The 26,470-nt window shown below is 38.7% G+C and overlaps 1 protein-coding gene across 15 annotated transcripts in view; it reads right to left on the bottom strand.

The window, feature by feature from the left end:
• The window catches only part of LOC137297128 (sarcolemmal membrane-associated protein-like), a 94,424-nt gene that overhangs the window by 10,165 nt on the left and 57,789 nt on the right, over positions 1-26,470 (bottom strand). For 8 of the 15 annotated variants that reach the window (XM_067829125.1, XM_067829128.1, XM_067829127.1 and 5 more), the window contains exons 6-24: positions 23,239-23,334; positions 22,027-22,098; positions 21,404-21,481; positions 21,157-21,219; positions 20,524-20,661; positions 19,658-19,768; positions 18,866-18,923; positions 18,663-18,734; positions 17,687-17,794; positions 16,903-16,965; positions 15,860-15,922; positions 14,020-14,085; positions 10,230-10,292; positions 8,896-9,093; positions 8,174-8,236; positions 7,709-7,834; positions 6,403-6,465; positions 4,140-4,202; positions 3,267-3,329 (exon numbers count right to left, since the gene is read on the bottom strand). In XM_067829125.1, coding sequence (XP_067685226.1) covers positions 3,267-3,329; positions 4,140-4,202; positions 6,403-6,465; positions 7,709-7,834; positions 8,174-8,236; positions 8,896-9,093; positions 10,230-10,292; positions 14,020-14,085; positions 15,860-15,922; positions 16,903-16,965; positions 17,687-17,794; positions 18,663-18,734; positions 18,866-18,923; positions 19,658-19,768; positions 20,524-20,661; positions 21,157-21,219; positions 21,404-21,481; positions 22,027-22,098; positions 23,239-23,334 — 1,627 coding nt within the window. Of the gene's footprint in view, positions 1-3,266; positions 3,330-4,139; positions 4,203-5,754; positions 5,818-6,402; positions 6,466-7,708; positions 7,835-8,173; positions 8,237-8,895; positions 9,094-10,229; positions 10,293-14,019; positions 14,086-15,859; positions 15,923-16,902; positions 16,966-17,686; positions 17,795-18,662; positions 18,735-18,865; positions 18,924-19,657; positions 19,769-20,523; positions 20,662-21,156; positions 21,220-21,403; positions 21,482-22,026; positions 22,099-23,238; positions 23,335-26,470 lie in introns of all 15 variants that reach the window. The other 7 variants (XM_067829126.1, XM_067829130.1, XM_067829136.1 and 4 more) reach the window with 2 other exon arrangements.

Raw genomic sequence — 26,470 nt, 5'->3', positions numbered from 1 at the left:
CGTCAACAACATAGCTATAGGAAAGGCTTACACAACAGTAGCAAAGAATGTTCAATTTAGCTCTTCATTCCCATTATGACTACTCCCACTTTGACTACCCATCCAATACACAACCTATGGTGGGTCCACCATTGACAGTTTAATGAAATTATGGTACTTTAAAATGACTTACACATATTTCTATTTTGTACAAGCAGCAAATACACAGTTTTTCTTATGTTTTGAAAGTTCCAAAATGTGAAAAGGTAGTGAATAACGTCTTCGGTATAATGACATGAACACTTCGATGTTATGTTGATAATATTTGTCTGCAGTTAGATCAATACAGCCATGCTTGAGGTATCCATGGATGACTTGACAAAATCTAGTCCAAATATTTAAAGCAAAGTAATTGTGAACTTCTATTGAGCTTACCATTGTTTGAAATGATTCAGGAAAATAGCATAAACAGCTCCATTGGGCAGTAAATTCCATGACATAATCACTGTCGGAAAAGTGACTGAATATTCCTCTGCGTCCTACAGCTTATAATTTGATTCAAAGTTGATGATTATGTCCAATGTTCAAAACAACCAACCTGTACTATAGGTTTACTAAGTTTTATTCTGAATATGGGAGTTATTTCTTCCAATCAGTTATGGCTTCTAATCATAATAGGAACGCCCTGGGATTCTCTCTTATAGGTTTATTTCAAAGAGTAGACAAACTGGACATAATCAACTATATGGTGCAGTACATTACTGAGGGTAGGGGTGCCCCATTAAATGTTTATGTTCATTAGTAGATAATTAAATTTTTATTGTGTTCATTAAAATTCTGGCAATCTGATTGGTTAACTGGGAACATTTCTTCTGAGTTCATTTCCCAATGAATCTGAAAAAAATAAGCTACGCCCACTGAACCGGACTACTTTCGGACCTGAGGAATGTCAGGGAATACCTTTACACAGCAGGGGAATTCCCTTGTACTCGGGTACCTTATGAACTTTGAGTAAACATTGAAGTGATACATTATGGTTAACATAAACAAACAACTCAAAATTATCCATGAACGTTAATAACATTGCATCGCCTGGACAAGAGCAAGCGCACGTTGGAACATCAGTTCATGGCATCGCAATCCCAGTCACATCACACCCTCTTTCCACTTGCGCAAATACTACAATCTCAGTTCCATTAACTTCATATCACTGGGCTTAATTTCCAATTCTCACTTTTCAAGCTGTATCTTTCAGTTCGCAGGTAGTAATTCAAACGTTTGAACTTGAAACTTTGCCGATACCGGGACGCGTCACGTCGAGTTGTTCCACTCTGATTCGCCGACCGATGTTAGCTTGGTTGATTGACAGCTGTATTCGGGTGCTCTATGCTGATAGGCTAATGGTTTGGTAGGCGTGTCATTTTATGTAAATGAGTCACCTGATTCATGTCACGCCATTACCGAATTCTTACACCTAAAATGTTAATCGGTGGTAACAGAGATATATGTTTCGATGAATTTGATTATGTTTAAAGAACATATTGTTGAAAGGGTATAGTATTTGTTGCTGAATTTAATTATAAGGATTGACTGTGTATTTCTTTCATTGCATTGAAGTATGAATTTAAAAACCAATGTGCAAAATTTTGTGAGAATCCACTACATGGATTCATAGTTTGCACATTGGTTTTTAGTTTCATACTTCAATGCAACAAAAGAAATACACAGTCAATCCTTAATCAAACTGGGAGAACTCATACGGTAAGGAGTCATAATGGGAAGATATCAATTTAGCCAACATGAAAATGTAAACACCAGTCATAATCATGATCCGCTGGGTTTGGTTGTTTATGGTCGCACTCACCAATGTTCCAGCTATATAATGGCGGTCTCTAAAATATCGAGTCTGGACCATTCAATTCAGAGATCAAGATATGAGCATCATACTATGTAACTAGGAACCGATGACATGTGTCAACCAAGTCTGCAAGTCTGACTACCCAATCCCCTTAGTCACCTCTCACATTAACCTGGATGTTCATGGGTCTGATCCTCATCCTGATTCAGTAATCAAAGTAGCCAGTCTATCTCAGCTGATCTCTGCATTAGTATGTATGATCAGCTAATAGTGAATGTGTAGCAAAGCTAATAAACACAATGACACAACCAAGTATGTGTCAATCACTTCCAGTTTAACAGATCAATATAGATTATAGACATTGATTATCATTAACTAAAAATAATCGGAGATATATATTGAGAAAAAATGCTACAAAAGTCTGAAAGAAATTAATATATGTCAGATCAATGGCAGAGTGAATGCTTACGCATCGATTAGCAACAAAACAGCATCCTGAACATAATTTAAATGCACACCATGAAAAAAATCCCATTTTTGTGTATAATGTGAATAAATTAAAACTATTTTGTCACATAATGTTTCCCATTGATAACATTTCCAGTTATCAAACTTTTTAGCCAGTCCTACAAACCACAGGTGATGAGCATTGCAAAGGAACTTTCCATTCCAAAAGACGTAATAGTTTAGCCCCAAAGTCTTACTTCACCATCTAATGAAAACAGACGTAGCTTGTAACTGTTTGGCACAAACCAGTTTTGTGTGAATTACCTCACAACACTATATAAGAAGTTCCATTAAATGTCATAAGTTACTTTACTTGTTCTTGTAACACATTGCTAGACCTTTTATGAGTGATTCCAATGTTATATAAGGTACAAGGCATTACTGATTTCCTCGTTCTTCAGACTATTATCACAGATAACATGAACATTTTGTTTCCTTAACTTCAACTTTTCAGAAATTAAATGAATTTCTTTAATGAACACTTGAACATAAACAAAGATTTTAAAGGATTTTAACTAGAAGTCTGTCGGAAAATTGCCAAAGGAAAACCTACAAAAATGGTGGTGAAGGCATTTACAACCTTGGTGAAGTCCAAGGATCAACCTTGGATCCTATCCCATGGGATCAAACAGGCTACTGATGTGAGTGAGTGAGTTGAGTTTATCACTGCTTTTCGCAATATTCCAGCAATATGGCAGGGACACCAAAATTGGGCTTCAGATATTGTACCAATGTGGGAAACAGAAAACCAGGTCTGCAGCATAATGACCCAAAACTTTAACCACTAGGCTACCCACTCTTGTACAGACATGAATTTGTGAAACCAACTGCAGACTCCATAACACAAACAAATACATGTACCATAGTCCGCAAACAGTGAAAACCATGTCTCCTACAAAATTATTAACATGTGACAGCTTACTTCGGAGTTGTTCAGCCTCGTTGTGACTTTGTTTGGCGTTTTGTTGAGCTTCCTGTAGCTGCCCTGGAACAGCAGAAACAACATCAAGATAAACCAGGGCCAGACAGTGGTCATCCTTGAGACAATCAAACAGAGCATGAAGACAGTGAGAAATATAGCTCTAAGCTTCTATATATATCTGCAGTACATGAACTAATGTGTTGATACAATGGAAGCATCCAGGTAATACTAATCCTAGGAGGATTTGCCTATTTTCGTAGTTGTAACAATGTCACTCTTTTCTAACATGACAAATAACTTACACATAAAAATTGCAAAATCCTGTAAATGATAGTGAGTTTAGTTTAATGCCGCATTCAGCATATTCCAGCTAAATGGTGGCGGTCTATCAGTAATTGAGTCTACACCACACAATCCAGGGATCAATACCATGAGCATTGATTTATGCCATTGGGATACAATGTCGCCTCTTAAGACAAGCATCGGTTACTGAAGATCAAATCAAACCCAGGATCTTCACAGGTCTGTAAATGTTAGAAAAATAATATTCTGGTTCCAATGGATTGACACACAGCTTCCTTTACAATCGAACACAGACATTTTTACATTTTTCAACATTTTGTACATTTGCCCAAAAGAGAATAAAAGCTTTCTACAGAGATCTAACTACGAGATATGTCAACTAAGACAGAGTATTCCACTAATCTAACACAGAAGAAATACAGCTAAATGGAGCCAAGTTGCTTCCAAAACCTCACCATTAGTGAATCAGTATAAACACAAAGGAAAACTGTGCATGTAAAGATGGTCCAAAATCAACAAATTTTATTTTCAGAAAGTGTTTCAGGAGAGTGAAGAGAGTAGTCCACATACTTTTTGCAGTGTGAAGACCAGTCTTAGTCTCCTTATGGCTACTTCTCTCACTTTCAAGATTTTCTGTCAAACAAAAATTGGGGAATCAGTGAAAGAAAGGCACTGGATTCCGTTTTCATAGGTGTTATATTTCAGTCATGCACATTCTAGTTCCTCAACCAAGAAAGCTAGGCCCCAGCACCCTTAGATAGAGGTATATTGACAGGTGGCTACATTCTGACCAAGTCAGGCTAGTGACAGAAGTATCTAGATCTAACTAGAATGTTCAGTATGTGGCTCTGTGAGAGGTGACAGATATATCCATGTCTAACCTGAATGTTCAGGGTCTGGCTGAGTGAAGAAGCTAGTGCCAGATGTATGCAGATCTAACTTATTTTTGGGGGGGTCTGGCTGAGTCAGAAGCTAGTGACAGATGCATGTACGCTTACCTAGAATGTTCAGGGTCTGACCGAGTGAGAACCTTGTGACAGACGTATACAGATCTAACCAGAATGTTTGGGGTCTGACAGAGTCAGAAGCTAGTGATAGATGTATACAGATCTAACTGGAATGTTCGGAGTACTGCTGAGTGAGAAGCTAGTGATAGATATATGCAGATCTAACTAGAGTGTTTATACAGCTACGACCTATGATGAGCAGAACTGAGAGGCTTCCCTCTGGCCTGTAGTGCATTGATAGGCTTACACTTGTAGCATGTACAATCTCACATTGACTGATTGTCTGAGGTTCTACTGAACTGAACACTAAGAGGTCACATCAGATCATTCTCAACTCATATGTTGATGCATGTCTGTCAATTAGTTAGAACTGTATATACCATTATGCAGCACAAATATTTCAGAAGGTACCCTGAGATAGTAACTGTTTTCAAATTTTCTCACTGATTTTCATCAAAATTTCAGTGAGTCAACTGTCCTTTTTATCATGATAAATACAGTATAGAGAGTCATCACCATTCCTTTCTGGCCTGACTTATACAATGCTGAAAATAGACCTTCAACCCAGTACCAGTGCTCCCATATGATTCCAACAAACAGCATCATTACTAGTAATCAGCACTATTGCTTAGAACCGTCTCTATGTGAACAGGGTTTCCCACTTCCCAATACATACTCAGCTTAACATCTTTCCAACGGACAGTCTTCTGATCTGATCCTATATATCAAGGTAAACTCCAATCACAAACATGCCAGTTACTTGACCGCATATCCTTTCGAAAAGATACTTTAAATGGTAGCTGACTGAGGGAATTACTGTTTTGGTGCTAATTGAAATACTGAGCTGGTGGCATCACTTCTTTAATGAGGTTGTGACTGAGTGATGGCTATTTATCATAACAGAATGGAGTTGACAGATAAACTAGCTATGTGGGTCTGTGTGCTTCATAACCCATGTGTGTAAGCCTCCCAATAACCTTGCCCTCCATCATTGTGATTAAACTCCAGAAACAAACATTCCCCATATTCTGCCTTGCAACAATGTACTTGGTTCCACTATTAATTATTTACAAGCTGATTCTCATAACTGTTAGTACAAAGCGAAAGTACAGCATCGAGGAGACTTTGCCAGCGTACATACACGTCTCTGTTGAAAACAAATGTCATTGACAACTCACGCTTCAGATTATCAGCCTCCACATGATTTGATCGAGTGAGTTCTTGCTCGTCCAACAGGCGATCTGTTAGGCGCCATTGCCAGGTCATAGGTCATAGCATGCATCAACATGCAAGGGGAGGTAATTGGGGAGAGAAGAGGTGAAAAGAACAAGGTGCAGTTAGAAGGTGAAGGCCGGTAACATGAGATGTCTTTAATACATGGGAACTGTAGCAGTTATAGACATGTAGTCTACAAAAATATTAGCGAACAAGGTTAATTTAATGATCATGAGTTAGTTGGTATGAAGGCAATGAAACCATTCCTTGAACATCGACAAACTTTACATATTTGTAATGAAATTTTGTATCGTAATTGTAATTACTGCAATCATTTCAAAATGGTACTGAAGACAAAATGATGACCAGGAATTGTTATTTACAAGTTAAACAGTCTAATACAGAACAATTAGACCCAACATCCTGTTGATTTCATGAGATGACATGATTACAACTGTATTATATGATGATCAACATTCATTACATTGTATTTCAGTCATAAGTTGATATATGTAGTATGAAATGAGAAACTGAGCAATCGGAGAAAAAGTTTTCACTATGCACCTCAGACTGATGCAGTAATAGTCTCATTGAATGAAGTAAGTACTGACCCCTTAGATCTAATATTTGTTGTTTGACGTCTTTAGTTGCTGTTTCGGCTTTTCGCAATTGGTCTGAAAATGAAGACAGCATTTACACGGTTGCCAATACACATGGCAGTAATGAATGGCAGTATTGAATGTACAGAAACTCAGGTGCTATTGGTGATGATAAAGACAGAAGGAAAGGGAACATCTACAATACATTTGCTGTTATAATGTCAGTGTAACATCATGGCAATGTCTTGGACCTGCTTATCTTTCTTACAAACATGATCGTCTAAAATGGACTGAGCATACCTTGTGTTCCACATTTCTTAAACTTGGGTACTGAATTTCAAAAGAAACGCTGGATGGATCAGTTTACAACCAAATGTCTTTGGTTTTGTGAAATTACGGAGTCAAATGACTGGACACATTACTTCAAGAAACAAACCTGGGTTCCTGCATAGAAAGGAAACAAACTGAGTAGTGGACTACCTTACATAAAATCTGAGACATACATGACTTCTAACTGGGAGTCAGCAATGTGAGGATGCGGCGGAGGAGGTTGTGGAGATGCCACAGCACACAGGACGGAGGAGGGGGGCTACAGGGTATGTCAGCACTCACACGCTATGATGTCTATGTATTAAACTATTCATTTCAGTATTTCCATGTTGCTACGGTAAGGTGAGGATATATCACTGTAAGATTCAAACTCTCATTCCCAAAGTTTTCCTGATGTACTGAATGAATAGATAATGGACTAAGGGCCTGAAGAGTTGACTCTTGGCTGCATCACCCATCAACATCATCCACGCCCACCCTGAAATGAGTTTCAGTGGTCCACACTAAAGACATCAACTTATCTACCCAGGAACTATTTATGTTGACGTACATGCGCTGGGTCATACATGTAAGGACATTTCAGTTGTGAAGGAACATGCATGCTGAATCACGAAACACAGATTCCTTAAAGATCTTTATACAATGCCCTTCCAGGAAAGTCGATACATAACAAGCCCAACCATGAAGGTTAATACACAACAAGGACCAATTCTGAAGGTCAATACACAAAAAAGACCTACTCTGAAGGTCTTTACAAAACAAGGATCTATGCTCAAGGTCAACACACAAGAAGGTCCTACACTGAAGGTCAATACATAAAAAAAGACCTATTCTGAAGCTCTTTCCACAAAAAGGACCTATTCTGAAGGTCTGGACAAAACATGACCTTCTCCTCTTGAAGGATATCTGCAGATGACAAGGCCCTCGTGTCTATGTAATTACACACACAAAGACCTAGTGTCTAAGTATATACACAACAAGGCCCTACCCTGAAGATCTGTCACTGTGTCTTGGCTATCCTTGGCTTGTCTCTGTGCCTCCAACAACTGGCCCCGCACTGCTAGTGTCTCATCACTGTTTTTCTTTGCCCTTGCCTTGCTGAGCTCAAGCTCATCTGAACATGTAAGTAAAACAAATTTAGGTAAAATCTTCTACAATTTGTCATGATTGGAAGCACTTGTCATATAAAGAGTACTTTTGAAAATAAAATGGCAATAGTGTAAATGATGAGACAGTCTGGTTCTAAAAGTACTTGCAAAACTTAAAAATTCTGACATAAATAAAGACAATTTTTCATTCAAAATATTTCGCAAAACATTTTAGGATATTTACAGACCTAGTACAATGGTACAATTTAAACACTAATCAAACCAGACCTGTGAGTCTTGGAGTGACCCACCCTGTGGCCACCAATTGATAAGTGACTGTAAAAATGTTTTCAGCATGCTCTTACCTCGTGTTTTCCTGAGCTCCAGCTCTGCCCTTCTCTGTGCCTCCCGAGCTTCTTCCAAAAGCGCTGTAAACAGAGAGATCCATCAACACATGACGACCAATCAGACGCAGTGTTTTATTCACTTTGCAAAATAGTTTCAAACATGAACTGTCCACTGTTGAAAGAATCACATCTCAAGGCTAGATATCCACCTTCCTTCAATCTGACTGTGATGATATAGCACCTTAATGACACAATATGTATCATTCAAACCATATCACAATACATGTACATGATCAATTTTGTAGATAGCATGGCCAAATATATGTCACAATTGTGCTTATATTTAGTTTTCAAGCCCAACCATATCACTGTTGTCCTTCATAATCGAAACTGTCAACTCTCTAAGCCAAAGATACTGAATTAGTTAAAGTACTAAAGGGAGGTAACTATACCAGCTGTTTCGACAGACTCTTTATGCATCGAAACAGACCTGTGCTACAGCATCATAGTATGTTTTTACATTGATTTTAGCAATGATCCATCAATATCACATCAGACAATACCAGAAATGAGCTTCAGATATACAAAAATACGGGGAATAGAACAGCATGATGAGCAAATGCTTTAACCACTAGGATACCCAACAGCCCCTTGTACAGCATGATGGATACTCCAAAAATCAGCCATCTGTCCAATTTGTTAATTCCTGTTATTGTTAAATCGAAACTGGGTTCACCCACCTTTCCAGTCATCGTCATCCGAGAGGTCACTCACACTCGATGATAGAGATGAAGAAGAGAGATGGTTGTGAACACCATTGATGGTGGTTTCGTCATCCTCATCAACATTACTAGCATGCGCTAACAATGTCGTCTCGGCTTTCTCTGACTGGGGGATCTTGTACACGGAGAGTTCAGACTCAAGCTGCTCAATTTGAGCTGAAATAAACATATCAATGAGCAATTACTTCAAAACTAAAATGGTGTTGGCAAGTGAATAATATTTAATGTTAATATACATTGAAGACATATTTGGTATTCTTAAATTTCTCACAGTTCCATGAAACACAATGCTATGATCAGAACACAATGGCACCAAATCAGTCAGTCCATTTTTAGCTGACATTACATAGTGAGAGACTGAGAAACATTCCAGCTTATGGCAGTGGTCTGTAAATAATCAAGTCTGGTTCAGACCATCCAGTGACCAAACGCATGAGCATCAATATATGCAATTGGATGCAATGACATGCATCAACCAAGTCAGCGAGCCTAACCCCTTGCTCCCATTAGTCGCCTCTTACGACAAACATGGGCTAGGAAAGACCACTTCACAGGTTTACTACTCAGGAATGAGTGAGGGGGCATGGTTTTACATGTTTAGCATTATCTCAGGTATATCATAACGGGTGACTCCAGAAATGGGTTTCACACACTGTACTCATGTGAGGAATCAATCCCAGGTCTTCAACATGACGCTGTAACCACTACACTACCCCATAACTCAATTACTAAGGAATAAGTTCCATCCAATAACTCCCATGGAGAGGGTGATCTTCAGTAGTACAGGAGCCAAATAACACTGTCACAAAGTACTGGCAATCTAGACCAGTATGGGGAACCGATTGTACAGACAGTTAAATTCTTGCCACATCTTGGGATAATTCTACAAGTAGCACAACTATCTCATATTAATTAAAATTTCTATTTCCATTTTAGTAGATATCAAACCATTTTGGCTGAGTGTGACTTGGTCTATGATTGCGTTGAACAGTTTTCATTGATGTCACAGTGTTTCTACTTGATCCGAGAACAAAGTGGTTATCATACTGACAGATCAAGGATTAGAAGCCACGACAAACAGATTCTGGGATCAAAGGGGCATAACTCTGGACAGTAAATATGACAATTCTTTCGTTGATCACCAACCAGCGATCCACCATCTCCACAATCAGCATAACCCAATCCTGATTTCAGTCGCTGGCTCAGTTTAATCTGGGTTGTGGAACACACACCTTCAAACAAATTCGGCTTTAAATTTATCAACAATATGGACAGGTAATTAAATGTCTTACCCTCAAGCGACTGTATCAGACTGTTGCTACTGTCACACTGTTGACGAGATTCTTTAAGTTGCACTGAAACAAACAGATTATTCATAATAGTATGACTACAAAGGAATAGTTGTGCTGAAGCCAGCTTACCAAGATGAAAATATAACACCTAGATGTGTTCAATAGAATTGTTTGTGTTTTCACAATGCACACAAAAAAGTGAACCAAGTTTTTATACTGATTCAAACTTAATATGCTATTCTATGTCTGTCCACACTGGGTGAAACAAAGATTTGCTTTGGAAAAACTATATTAAAGGAACTAAACCCAGGTCTTCAGATAACCCACAGCTTCCAATGTTGATCTTACATCCATGTATTTAATTCAAAGGACTGTATCACAATCATGTACATAAGCAATGCTGCACCCATGTATTTCACAGGATTGTTTATATTGCAACAATGTATATTAGCAATGTTGCACCTTGATTTGAATGACTGCATTGCAACTATGTGAATGAACATTATCATTTATGTAATGTTTGTACTGAAACAATGTAAATGAACACTGTTACTTTCATGTCCTTTATAGGACTGTTGTATGTCAACAAATCATACCTACAAAACTATGTTAAAGTATTTCACAGGATTGTAACGCAACAATGTGCATGAATAGTATCATACTGAATACATTTCACTGAGTTGTTATCAATGCAATGCTGTGAAATACATGGACATTTTACCATTTTATAAAAAAGTGATAATATCTCCAGGTTATATGCTTATAATTTTCACTTCATTTTCATTTTTAAATCTGTTTGAACACCTTAATTTTTAATATTACCATAGAATGCTTAAAAAAATTAAACCTGGTCTTAAATATTGAAGCAGCTGACGTTTGCAATGCAAGGAGGCAAGATGAGAGCATGGATGGGATTTTGATAGTGTTAAGCTGGCAAGCAGTGATTATATGTACGTAAAAGACAATGCAGCTAAACTGAAAAGTATAAGATAGATGATAATGACAATAGAGACATCTACTCCAACTTACCACCATTGTTTGGACAAAGATTGTGAAATGAATGGGAATATTTTATTTCATTAGAAGGAAAAAGGTTTTATGTAAAAAACTAGAAATACATCATCTGGAATGTTATTCATGTTTAAAGATTGCACATAACAATTATAGCCTGTAATACACATCTTTTTTAAAAGATACATACATACATATTGTATATATAAAGCATAAAGCATATACATAGATGTTATAACAAATCTATATGTCTGACAGCAGATATAACAATGGACATAAATATCCAAAGCTTGTCAAGCACAATTTATGGAACATGAAAAAGTGAGCCATATTATATCATACAGAATGTCAAGAAAACATGAGCTTGTGCTGATTATAAATGAACTTGACTTCGTATTCTGTGTACTAATACTGAGTCTGAACAATATTTTTCAAAATCATTACATGTCAGTTTCACATGGGAGCAAATCCCACAGTTATGAGTCAGTTGGGCTTTACGCCACTTTTAGCAATATTCCAATATCATGGAAGGGGGACAGGGCCCTGGGTCTTCGGTGTGAAAAGCATATGCTTTAACCACAAGGCTACCCCACCGCCACCCCCCAACAGTAATGAAGGTCTCAGATGTGGTAAAACATGTACAAGTATTGTCTTGACAAATCTTGTCAGATAATCTTAAGTGTGTAGTACACACAGTTATAAACCCAAGGGAACAAACTTGCACAAATGACTGACATGCAGAGACAACTGGTTACCCATCCTTTGCCAAATTTTGGCTTGACAACTAGAGCAATAAAATTTGTTCCACATAACACTGTCTGCTGTGTTTCAGCAGAAATATGATTTTCATATGGACAAATAAATCCATATAATTTCTGCAGGTATGGCTGATAGTGAAAGTGAACTGATCCACACAACACTGAGTGTGAGTGTCTGAGTGATCGTGTGAGTGAGTAAGTTTGTGCTCTTCATCACATTCAACACCAAGCCAGTGGTGACGCTCAGCTGGGAAGGTCACACAATTTAAGCTGTCCAGTTAATCAGCACCTCGCCAGCTGTGTACAAGGTCTCAATCCACCCAGCAAATGCTTCTACTTTTGTTACCCCCCTACCATAGTGAGGGAGTGAGTATGTTTAGTTTTACGCCACACTCAGCAATATTCCAGCTATATAGTGGCGGTCTGTAAATAATCAACACTGGACAATCCAGAGATTAACATCATCACCATCTAAGCATTTAAGATATGATGACATGTGTCAACCAAGTCAGTGAGCTTGACCACCCGATCCTGATAGTTGCCTCTTACGAAAAGTATAGTCATCTTCTATCTTATATGGCAAGTATGGGTTGCTGAAGTGCTATTCTACCCCAGACCTTTATGGGTCCCCCATACCACAACACTGTTAATATCTATCAGTTTGTTTAACATAGACCTGACCTATTCCGTCATCATGTTTTTTGTTTGTCTAACGCCACACTAAGCAATATTTCAGTTACATAGCAGCTGTCTGAAAATAATCAACACTGGACAATCCAGAGATTAACATCATCACCATCTAAGCATTTAAGATATGATGACATGTGTCAACCACGTCAGGGAGTTGGACCACCTGATCCCTAGTCACTTCTCATGACGAGTGCGGGTTAATGAATCCCAATTCCGTGCATGGGTTACTGAAGCCCATTTATGAGCATGGGTTACTGAATCCCAATTCCATGCACTGGCTACTAAATCCTGATTCAGAGTATGGGCTACTGAATCCCAATTTCGAGCATGGGTTACTGAATCCCAATTCCGAGCATGGGTTACTGAATCCCAATTCCGAGCATGGGTTACTGAATCCCAATTCCATGCACTGGCTACTAAATCCTGATTCAGAGTATGGGCTACTGAATCCCAATTTCGAGCATGGGTTACTGAATCCCAATTCCGAGCATGGGTTACTGAATCCCAATTCCGAGCATGGGTTACTGAATCCCAATTCCATGCACTGGCTACTAAATCCTGATTCAGAGTATGGGCTACTGAATCCCAATTTCGAGCATGGGTTACTGAATCCCAATTTCGAGCATGGGTTACTGAATCCCAATTCCAAGCATGGGTTACTGAATCCCATTTATGAGCATGGGTTACTGAATCCCAATTCCATGCACTGGCTACTAAATCCTGATTCAGAGTATGGGCTACTGAATCCCAATTTCGAGCATGGGTTACTGAATCCCAATTCCGAGCATGGGTTACTGAATCCTGATACTGAGAATGGGTTACTGAATCCCAATTCCGGGTGTGAGTTACTGAATCCCAATTCCAACACAGGTGTTCACAGCGAATCATGATACAAATATCAATATCACATCTCAATATGTCATATAATGAAGTCCCTCCTTCACATTAACACTTCATAAGCAGATTATTATGCATGACAAGCAGGTTACAAAATAAATATTATCAGATACTGTATCATGTTGCAAGTACATCTAAATTGCAGGTACACTGTTTCATGAGCAGAATATTTCAGTTATGAAAAATAACTACATCTTCCTGCTTTACTTACTCTTCCAGTATGTTACACATCCATTACATCAAATATTGTCAAACAAAACTTGAAACATAAGCATGCAAGTGGAGGAGAATGTGCCCAGATGTGCAACATGACCTGTTCCTCCTGAGCAGCACGACAACAGTTAGCTGTGCCCAGTAGACTCTATCACATATGAAACTCCATTCATGCAAAGCAGCTGTTAACAGTGACGGCAACAGAAAATGGCGACACTTACGTTTCAAATCTGCCAAGGCATTTTCCATCATTTGGTTCATATGTGTATCAGACAGCTTTAGTTTTTCTGCACAAAAATTGGATGAGAGAAGGATACCATGTGAAAAACATGAGTGTGATTGGGTGGGCGATAACAAACAGCACTCGTCTTGCAGATCTCACAAGGTGCACAGCCCACTAATACAAAAGATGTCTCAACACAAGGCTATATAACTCAACAGGGAGACACAACACGCAAACTCAAAACAGAATATCACGTGAAATATGCTTCCTATGAATGTCTTTGAAAGCTATGAAGTTTACCAAGTTACTCTGTAACTGTCACAGCGCTGTTTGTTTGCTTATTATGTGATAAAGGATATATCACCTCATTGGTGAATATATATGACCGTCCATCATTACATGGATCAACCCTACAAGCATGTTGGTTATAATGGAAGTGCTGTTTGGTTATATGTGAAAAAGAATTAAGGCATCTATTACCGCAGTTCATGAAAAGATAAGAAGCAAACAGAAGATAAAACGCACACAAACTTCAGAAGAATACCCCACTGTACACCACGTGCACCTTGTCTATTTGATACAGAAGCACTTGTTCTTGATAAAGTTGGAACTGTACAATAAAGTTAGATTCAAACCAATGACTCTGCTTTTAGCACATTGTAATGGATGGGGTAGGATTACGTTACTCCTATTCTTTTGAAAAAGTCAAGATTTAAGATTTCTCAACTTTTTATCATCACAGCATTTACTGTTCATATTCAATACTTTAGTAATGTTTAAGGCCTTACTATCCTTATCAAGTCCCATTAACTGCAGCTATATTGCCAGGGATATTTGCTTCTGAAGCTGTAGAGACACTGTAGACCTGTGATTTAATGGCAAGTCTTCAGTACAACTAACACTGGCCACAGACCTGCAGTCAGGAGTGCATAACAATGTCATTGCCTTGCTACAGTTCAGTAGTGCAAGTGCATCAGAGTGAAAACGAAGACAGCCTTCAGTGCCAGGGCTTGTAACTTTTGTCTAACAGGCTTACAGTATTTATGATATTTCAAGGCCTTAACTTGTGTCCATCAGGCTTGTTGTATTATGATATTTCAAGGTCTTAACTTGTGTCAGGCTTGTTGTATTATGGTATTTCAAGGCCTTAACTTGTGTCCATCAGGCTTGTTGTATTACAGTATTTCAAGGCCTTAACTTGTGTCCATCAGGCTTGTTGTATTATGATATTTCAAGGCCTTAACTTGTGTCCATCAGGCTTGTTGTATTATGATATTTCAACACCTTGAATTGTGTCTTAAAGGCTTGTTGTATTATGATATTTCAACGCTTTGACTTGTGTCCATCAGGCTTGGTGTATTATGGTATTTCAAGGCCTTAACTTGTGTCCATCAGTCTTGTTGTATTATGGTATTTCTAGGCCTTAACTTGTGTCTGAAAGGCTTGTTGTATTATGATATTTCAACGCTTTGACTTGTGTCCATCAGGCTTGGTGTATTATGGTATTTCAAGGCCTTAACTTGTGTCCATCAGTCTTGTTGTATTATGGTATTTCTAGGCCTTAACTTGTGTCTGAAAGGCTTGTTGTATTATGATACTTCAACGCCTTGACTTGTGTCTTAAAGGCTTGTTGTGTTATGATATTTCAACGCCTTGACTTGTGTCTAACAGGCTTACGGTGTTATGGTATTTCAAGGTCAAGGTATTATGATATATTCAGTGACGAGTCGTCCTAGCTGGGACAGGTGAGGTATACCTAGGTGTGGCCTACATGGTGTACAGTGGGTGCATCTCTGGGACATCACAAGACAAATGGGTACAAGACTAACCACTCTTACCTTCAAGGGAGGCTATTTTAGCCAGGTATTGCTTTGAATCCAACTTGGCCATCTCCAGTTCCTCTGTGTGTGCAAAAAAACAACAGGTTGAATTATTCATACAAATCAGAGGACAATACTTATTCTAGCTCACATTTTTGCTCTCAATATGCTGATCGATAAGGGCAGACCTATCTGTCTTGAAATGTTTGTAGCCCGAAGAAGTTCTTAAGCCCATTTTTAACATGTTGGCTACCAGCAAAGTTAAAAATTCTAAGGGGTACAAACATTTTGAGCCAAGTAATTGATCAACAATTGTAAAGAAGAACTGTACAATGCTCATGTGAAGTGTGAGTGGCTTTAGTTTTATGCCACACCCAGCAATATTCCAGCTATATGGCAGTGGTCTGTAAATAATCAAGTCTGGACCAGATATTCCAGTGGTCAACAGCATGAGCATCGATTAATGCAATTAAGATACGATGACATGTAGTCTCTTAAGACAAGCATGGGTTACTGAAGGTCAATATTCTAACCCCGATCTTCCTCGGTCTCATGCGGGCAATATCAGGACACAACATTGTACAAATGAAAAAGGCAATGATTATCACTGTGATAAAGATGACAGAGGATACCTCCTGTTGTGAATTTATTCTTTATGTCACAGTTTTAAGAGTCATGAAGCGGCATCATGTCATGTCTTGATTTAAGAAACCTATCAATAAGAAACATTCTATAGATTAATCTGACGTAATTGCTGATGCAAGCATGATCGATCAGTTGACCAGTTATTCGACCAACTAACTAATACCCAAACTTTACAATTTGGTCCCCAGGTTTACTGGGTTCATAGTGATCATCAGTTTGATTGAGTTGAAAAAAGTGTAACTCCTGAAGTCCTGAAACAGGGTTTATGATGCGTTCAGGATTGTTTTTTGATTAACGAATCACATTAGTCCTCTTAAAACATATCTGTTATGATCAAACTTGGTGAACACCAACATTTTGATACATTAGAGCTACTATTGTGATAGACCGTCAGACCATCAGGGTGTTACACTTACTTGCTAACTGTTCAACTTTATCGCTGCTTTCTTTTAACTTGACATCATTCTCTTCAAGCTGGGCTGTAAACACACAATTCAGAGTCAAAATGAAGAGGTGTTCAGTAAGACAGACACATACTTAAAACAATAACTGCAACTTAAAATACATCACACCATTTATCAAACAAGACGCAATCAGGAATGTTTGTTTATTGTTTGTTGTTTAATGTTGCACTCAGCAATATTTCATCTATACATTGGCAGTCTGGAAGTAATCAAAACTGGACTTGAATCCAGTGATCAATAGCATAAGCATCAATCTACAGAGTTGGGATACAATGACACGTGTCAAGTACATGTGTCATGAATGATTTACTTCTCATACTTTTCATAATTAATGTATGTTTTGTTGGGAGCCTGGAATATTTTACATGGATATCCTACATAAATCCATTTTCTAAACTAAAAGTCTTTTAAAACAGCACAGAGACTGATTTGCAGAACATAGCCATCACTTTGCTCACGTCCCCACCCTCACACAACTGCAAGTATTCACCCCAGCGAATTGAGAATGACGTTCATGGCACACTGATCCGAATACTGGGATAATACTATTGTACTGCCAAGAACATTCACTGATATGCTCGTCCATTACATTTTAATTTATAAAACTCATATTCAAGTAGCTGATGATCACCTATTGTTGACATTATCACAGAATTTACCAAGGGCCATGCTCGTCATCTAACAGTAACGCAATTATCAGTTGAGAAAAATCAGCATTAAACGTGTGTGTTCTCACCTTTGTATTTCTCCAACTGTTGCTGTGTTTCCCGTAGTTTCTCCGGAAGATTTTCAGGGCCACTGTCATCCTTGGGACTGAGTGGGATAATATGAGCTTGTGGGGAACCTACAACACAGTTCTCACAGGTTATTGCCCAAATGTCTCATGTCACAGATTGTGCGTAATCAGTATCTCAAGGGAAAATGTCTGCAACTCACTCAAAATACCGGATTCTTATCGCAAATACCCCATCCTTGATTTTGGCTAAAATTTTATTGACCCATCACACATTATGAAACAAACAGGTAAGGGAGATAACTGTCATTACTTACAAATTAAAGACTTTCCTGTAATAAATAGAAATAAAGGCATCCCTTCCCTTCCACAAAACATTTTTCATTTAAGGCTGGATGTCAGTGACTATTTCAACTTTGAACCTCTCAAAAACTCAAATCAAAATCAGTGGTACGATATAAACTCAACAATATGTCTTTCAGCATCAAAAGATTTAGTTTCAAACTCATATGGATGAGTATTTACATATTTTACATTAAATAACATGAGTGTGATATTACTTTGCGCACACAAATGCATTCTTCAAAATTAGACAGTTTAAACTAACTAAACAATAATCGCCTAAAAGAAGCTAACCAGCTTCACCTTTAAGTAACTGTCATCTGATGTTGACATGATGGCAGCTGATAATGTTATGATGGTCTGCAAAACTTAGTGATGCAATTTCAAAGTGCAGAATCACGCATTAGTCTGTAATTATCCCCACAATCCTAAAACGGGTTCAAGGCATGTCAAACAATATTACAATAAGTTACCTCCCCTTATTCAATGACAAACCAGCTTGTATCAATAATCACTGATGAGAAAGTGATAACAATAAAAAGTTTTTCAAACCTCTGTAAAAGCTTTCACTACCACCTCTCCATTTGTTCATAAAAAACAAATATCACCATGGCAACAAAACAACTTTGAAGCTTACCTATAGAGTCTAATTCTGCAACAATCTTTTCATGATCATCTTCGTTGATTTCTTTGATTGATTCAAATTTAGCTGCAACACAAAGAAAATTGAAATAGCTGTGAGCAAATCACAGAAATGGGACCTTTTCAAACAAAACCAGTCACTGTCAGCAATAGGGTTTATCATTCAAAGACAAAAGTCAAGACTAAATATATGCCAACCTTTCATGGCTGCCAACTGCTCCTTAGCAAAGTCATTATCAGCTTGTAGGGATTCCACCTGTCAACAACACAGCATTACCATAAGTACATATCACATAGAAATTATTTCAAGAGTTAAAAGAAATTTAATTCTTCCAATGGCAAGTTTGATTATTTGTTGCAAGGCAAGATGTACCACTGGTGATGAAAGCATACGAGACATTTTCAGTGTTGCAAATTTATATTTCTATTAATATAGTGAATAATTAATCCATAAACTAATCTTGATGTACTTAATATGGCCATAAGATGAGCAAAGGGAATAATTTTTTGTAAAATATTATATGAATGAATGGCCATGACCAAACCATGGAAATCTAAAAGTTCGACCTCAAAGTTATTCTACTGCCAATTTTATAAACTGTGTAGCAAGTGAGACTTATTCGATGTCTTTTGAACTGTTTGTCAAACCCCAGCATGCCACCTACACACTGACTGAGGCTTGTCACAGAATATAACACCATAACCATCAGTACAAGTTATTAATGGGGGTATGAGGATTTTATCAGCAGCAAGGTTAAAGGAATAATCCCTGTATGGTCAACTGCAAATACAGGGTACATATGTGAGACATGAGAGAGCGAGTTAGGTTTTACGCCACTTATAGCAATATTCCAACAATATCCCAGCAGGAGACATCAGAAATGGGTTTCACACATTGTGTTCATGCAGGCTACAAAAGGAAAAGAACACTTTAACCACCCGGCTACCCACTGCTACATAACCTTGCCCCAGCAGTATGTGGGCACTGACCTTGGCAGACAGTATGCTCTCCTGTGTCATCATCTCCTCTATCTTGGCTGTCAGTTCCTGCTTCTCCTGCTCCGACCTTTCACACTCCTCTTTGTGCTTCTCTTCAGCATCCTGCAACACAACCACAACTGTTTAAATGGATGAATAAGTTCAAACACTGTGGTCATAAGATTGAGCATATGAGAGTACAACAGAAACTACATGTCATTTGGTTTGCTGAAAAGGGCTTTAACCCTGGCAATATCAGTCACAGACTGTGATTTTAGCTCTGCCAAAGTGTTTGCCCGAAGACCTGTTTAATTGAGTGATCAAGCACAAAACGTATCATAACTCAAAAAGTTTGATTTAGCCTTACAATGTAACACGCTATATTTGGGATTACACTTTCTCAGTGAAGACAGATTTCAGCACTTTCGTTGGGTTCAGGGCTTGGGATAGAGAACTTTGACAATGGGTCATTTTCAGGATCATTAGAGATTTTCTGAAGTTCGAATGGGCCACTGCCATTATACCAATAGTAAACTTCAAAATTTTAATGGGCCATTTCATTCTTATGTGCAAAATGGCTCATGGTCCCTGCCTGTCTCAATCCCTGTCTAAGGCTGATTTCGATCTGAAATTCACTCTCACATGATGTACCTTATCGCAGTCATCTGATCCACTCAGCTACCATTGTTTCCATGGTACTAAGAAAGTTTAATCTAAAACATTATATGTGTTACATTTTGAACATTCTCTAAATTGCACTGGGGATTCAAGACTTAGCAATCGTAAATGATCGTAACTGTCACTCATTAAGATTGCTGTAAAACAGCCTGAGATGTAATGTGACTTTGTGAGACGGGACCCTGGTGTTTGTGACTGACCTTGAGTTTGTCCTGCAGCTCCTGGACTTCCTTGAGCTGGTCCTGATACTTCTCCGCAAGCTGCTTCAGCTCATCCTGGGACTTCTCACACATGTCCTTCAGATGGCTGCATTCTGACTCAGTGTTGCCCAGAGAGCGCTGGAACATCACGGCAAACATGTGACACCATTACATTTATGTGCAACTACCTCCGTGACATCTATCACTGAATTAGATACACTTAATGGTGGGGCAACAGTGCCTTTTACATCCATGAAGACCCAGGATTGGATTGGCCTTCAACCACCGATACTTGTTGTTAGAGGCGACTAATGGGTTCAGGTTTTCTGACATGCTGACCTGGTTAACACACGTATCATGTATCCTGACTGCGTGATCACGCTGTTCGTCATTGGCTCAATTACATATATTCCGATGCTTTATAGATGGAATATTGCTGAGTGCAGAGTAAACAACAAACATTTTTATAAATTCGGCTTATGTCTGCCAACGAGACTTCTGTATGCAAATACTGACAAGCAGATTTGTTTTTAGCTAAGTTGATACATCCATACTTTAAACATGAACTGATACATGGGCAGATATGTATGGCATCATTAGGTGTGATGGATGCTGAACTGTGCTGTATCATACCTCCAAGTCGGACAACTTGGTCACAGCCTCTAATTTTTCTTGTAAAACCCGTCTCAGTGATTCCTGAAAAGGGAAAGGAAGTTTCTTTATTGACACTCACCATCAAAGATAAACTGGACACAATTTTGTAACAATTATATGACAATGGTTATCTCAACTTTCAACAAACCACTGTGACAATATCATAATGACAAGATATTCAGCAAGAATAATGCCTTTCATGTTAGCAGAAAACAGTTTCCCTTACCTTAGCAGTAGTTTCATAATTGAGTTTTTCCTCCTGCAGAGCGTCCAGCTCTTGCCTGAGGGTGTCCTCTGAGTGATTCTGGAGACAAAGAAAATATGAAAGTACATCATATCTTCAACCAGACTCATTAAACAAATAAATACAAATGAGGAGATCATCACATTCTCGTCAAAGATGTTCAGCTAGATATGTAAGTTGTCTGATAACATCCAAATCATGACAATAGTTGCCATTATCGAAACAATCACTATCAACACAACAATCACTATCATCCTAAGTCATCAGAATGATAATCATCAATATCATTATGATAATCACTTTAATCATAATCACTACTATCACTATATTTTCATCACTACCATTAAAATATCACAATCACCTACATCATCAGTAACACATACTCATCACTAATATCAAAACAACTATCAGCACTGCTATCACAATAATCCAATTCGTCCATTCAATGGGGTGTAAAAATACTTTTTCACACCAAGCATATTGTTATTTAACATCTAAGCATGTGCAGAGAAAACAGGCTTGTGTGCTGAAGCTTTTTTAATTTTTTTTTTTTACTTTTTCTTAATCACACCGCCCAAGCAGTACTGCACATCAGTCTGACTTACTTTTGAGTATGTGTGAAGCTGCGTTTCCAGAACTTCTAACCTGGATAAAAGTTTATCTTCGTCTATGAGAGCCTGAAAAACAAAAATATAACTTTAATATCTTTAAAAGAAATATCTCCCAAACCATGTTCTGATTGTAGTGTTATCAGTGTTACAAAAGCACAACATGACAGTGTATGTGTAAATGATATGACAAGACATAATACATGTCTCTCCACATGTACAACAATTGTCAGGTAGATGTAGGCCAGTAGGGGTGACAGGTCAAACCAGCAGACATTCATTCCCGCAGGTATGTACATTGTGTAGATAACAGATATGATTTCACTTTAGTTACTACAAATCTGGAACAAACAGACTACTTGTGGGCAACGAAGTTTCAATATGGCACCATTCTTTAGTTCACATTGATGAATTGACATGTGACCACTAAGATACAGATGGGGGATCAAACCCGGATGCTCAGCATTTCAAGCAAACGTTCAAACCACCAGGCTACCTCACCGTCCTAGATCTCATTAGTGGCTGAAGACACACACTGTCAAGCTCACGGAACTTTCCTTAATTAGGCATTGGGACAGAGAACTTTGACAATGGGCCATTTTCAGGATTATTAGCCATTTTGGGAACTTAAAAAGGGACACTGCCCTCGTATCAATAGTAAACTTCAAAATTTTAATGGGCCATTTTCTATTCTAATGTGCAAAATGGCCTATAGCCCTTGCCTTTCCCAATCTCAGCTTACTGTCAACTAAGTGTGGGAAATAATACTTGTTAACCAGTATATTGCAATTCAAGCTTCACAATACGATATTCTGCGGTACAACTTTCATGAAGCAGTTCAGCCGAGCAGCAATATCCGTGATCATGATCAGAAGTTTTCGAGGTGTAGTCAAAAACACTAATAACATTTGCATTTCCTTTATATCATTATAAACACACTGGTTGGAAAGATTTACCACAGGTAAGTGAAAGAATAGGCTGTTCTTCAACATTTTTCAGATTAACATACATCAGATATTCCTGCAAAATTAAGGTATGCATGGAATCTGTCGCTGGTTTTCATCACCATGTTCTAACTTCAGGCCCACATATGTGACTAAAAAACAATGGCAATGATACTAAACGATAAGTTGAGGTGATAGACTGCAATTAGTCGAGCTAAAATACATGTGAAAACTTTGTACAGTGTAACCTTGATAAGCCTCTTACCTGCCAACCACTCTCGGAAGAATCCTGCGTACTGGCAACAAGCTGTTGGAGGGTTGACAGTTTTTGTTCCAACATCTTTTCCCTATGCAGGGCTTCCTGTAACAAAAGAACAAAATGAGCAATTTAAGTTTAATACCATAGTCATCAATGTTTCAGCAGAACCACATCCCACAAAGTAGTCTAGCCTGACAAACACATCCAACGAAAGTAGTCTAGCCTGACAACCACCTCCAACGAAAGTAGTCTAGCCTGACAACCACCTCCAACAAAGTAGTCTAGCGTGACAACCACATCCAACAAAGTAGTCTAGTGTGACAACCACATCCAACAAAGTAGTCTAGTGTGACAAATCACATCCAATGAATTTTGTCAAGCCTGACACCTACATCCAACAAAGTAGTCTAGCCTGACAACCACATCCAATGATATTTTGTCAAGCCTGACACCTACATCCAACAAAGTAGTCTAGCCTGACACCTACATCCAACAAAGTAGTCTAGCCTGACAACCACATCCAATGATATTTTGTCAAGCCTGACACCTACATCCAACAAAGTAGTCTAGCCTGACAACCACATCCAACAAAGTAGTCTAGCCTGACAACCACATCCAATGATATTTTGTCAAGCCTGACACCTACATCCAACAAAGTAGTCTAGCCTGACAACCACATCCAACAAAGTAGTCTAGCCTGACAACCACATCCAACAAAGTAGTCTAGCCTGACAACCACATCCAACAAAGTAGTCTAGCCTGACAACCACATCCAACAAAGTAGTCTAGCCTGACAACCACATCCAACAAAGTAGTCTAGCCTGACAACCACATCCAACAAAGTAGTCTAGCCTGACAACCACATCCAACAAAGTAGTCTAGCCTGACAACCACATCCAACAAAGTAGTCTAGCCTGACAACCACATCCAACAAAGTAGTCTAGCATGACAACCACATCCAACAAAGTAGTCTAGCATGACAAATCACATCCAATGAATTTTGTCAAGCCTGACAACCACATCCAACAAAGTAGTCTAGCCTGACAACCACATCCAACAAAGTAGTCTAGCCTGACAACCACATCCAATGATATTTTGTCAAGCCTGACACCTACATCCAACAAAGTAGTCTAGCCTGACAACCACATCCAACAAAGTAGTCTAGCCTGACAACCACATCCAATGATATTTTGTCAAGCCTGACAACCACATCCAACAAAGTAGTCTAGCATGACAACCACATCCAACAAAGTAGTCTAGCCTGACAACCACATCCAACAAAGTAGTCTAGCATGACAAATCACATCCAATGAATTTTGTCAAGCCTGACACCTACATCCAACACAGTTGCCAAGCCTGACAACCACATCCAACAAAGTAGTCTAGCATGACAACCACATCCAACAAAGTAGTCTAGCATGACAAATCACATCCAATGAATTTTGTCAAGCCTGACAACCACATCCAACACAGTTGCCAAGCCTGACAACCACATCCAACAAAGGCATCTTGCCTGACAACCACATCCAATGAATTTTGTCAAGCTTGCCCACATTCAACAGTAGCCATGCCTGACAACCACATCCATAAAGCCATAAAGTCATAAAGCCAGCCAAAAGGATTACCAGATACCAACCCGAAATCATCACAACAATGTTTTACAAAACTCTTCCTTCAGCAAAACATCTGCCTGTCTTCACACCCTCTTGGGGAGGTGAGTCTGGGCCGGGCCTTTAATGTAGGGCAGGAGACTATGAGGCACCAGACTGGCCTATAGTCCACAGCTGGGAAATATGCAGGGCAATTTAATGCCCTCCACGATCTCTGTGGTTACATAAATAACCATAATTTGCATTTACAGAATGTGTTGATTACAACAACCACCAGCAGCTACCACTTTCTGTGGGTTTAATGCATGACAAGTTGGTGCTTAACAAGTGGGATGAGGTCAAAGAAAGAGATGGATTTACCATCTTTCAACAATATTCCTCTTCAAGCATGGAGAGTCTGCTGAGAGGGTGAGGAAATCGCAGAATGATGAAGGTTTTAGATGTTTACCAGTTTGATGAAACTGACCAGAGACAAACTATAAACATTATCGATGGTTAACAAGAATTCATACAATCATAACAATCTTCCAGGTCCAAGGGACACAACTCCACACTGCAAACTGTGGCCACTTGAACTCTGAGCTGGTCTGAGAAACTTGTTGCAGCCTACTTTGATGAAAGCACTGTTTTCAAGTTCACCCTTTATCCGAAACTGTACCATCTTGGTTCTGACAGTTCTAAACATCACAGCCTTTGTTGATCAGTGTGAGACAACGGTCTCAGATACTCCCATCTCAATTCACATTAATCCATCTACTGTGCCTTACTGTAACTTGATTACTGAGTGAATGTTAGTTTGTGCCAGTCAACACTATAAGAGTTATATCACAGTGGCCTGTAAACAATCAAGTCTTGACCAGACACACAAGGTGAGGTGGAGGAGAAATGTGAAGGAGAAATGTTTGGACCCAAAAACATCTTCCAGCGAGCAAACAATAGTTATGACAAGGACCCTCAGACAGCTATATGGAACTAAATCCGGCACAAGATGAGATGGAGGTGAAATGGGGTTTAACATCATACCGGTAAACTGAGCCTCAGTACTTTTCGCTATACTCCACTGCTGAGTCTAACAAAACCTTATGGGAGGTCGAGTCATGTAACCTTTGAGACTGACCAATCAGAACACGAAAGTGAACGTTCGCACATACCTTATGAACTTTTACCTCAAAAAGATTTGTATCCGAACAATTCCAAATGTTATTTTCCATACGATCGCTACCGGGTAATGCACACGCTACAATAGTGTCAACAGTGATTACACAGTCGCTGAAAATAGCATGTTTGTCAGTATTCAAGGATGTCAGCTTGTGGAAATATTAGCTAATGGTAATCATGTCATCAGAAAGCCCTATGCACATATACTTCAGGTGAAATACCTATGTTTTATGCAGATTTTCGTCTATTGTGTGATCAGTGTTGATGACTAGCAAATTTTTAAGTCCCGACAAATCGTATACAGTAGCCACAGTCTGATTGGTTAAATCCTTTATGCCTTCTTGCATTTGATTGGATAGTCATAGGCCGCTCAAAGGTTACCTGACACGACCTGCTACTAGGTTTTGTTAGACTCAGAAGTGAAGTGAGACTAAGAAAAGTACTGAGACTAAGTTTACTTAGAAAGAACA

This window comes from Haliotis asinina, chromosome 9, assembly GCF_037392515.1.
Source record: "Haliotis asinina isolate JCU_RB_2024 chromosome 9, JCU_Hal_asi_v2, whole genome shotgun sequence".
Taxonomy (NCBI): Eukaryota; Metazoa; Mollusca; class Gastropoda; order Lepetellida; family Haliotidae; genus Haliotis; species Haliotis asinina.
This window is presented reverse-complemented; position numbering and strand designations above follow the sequence as displayed.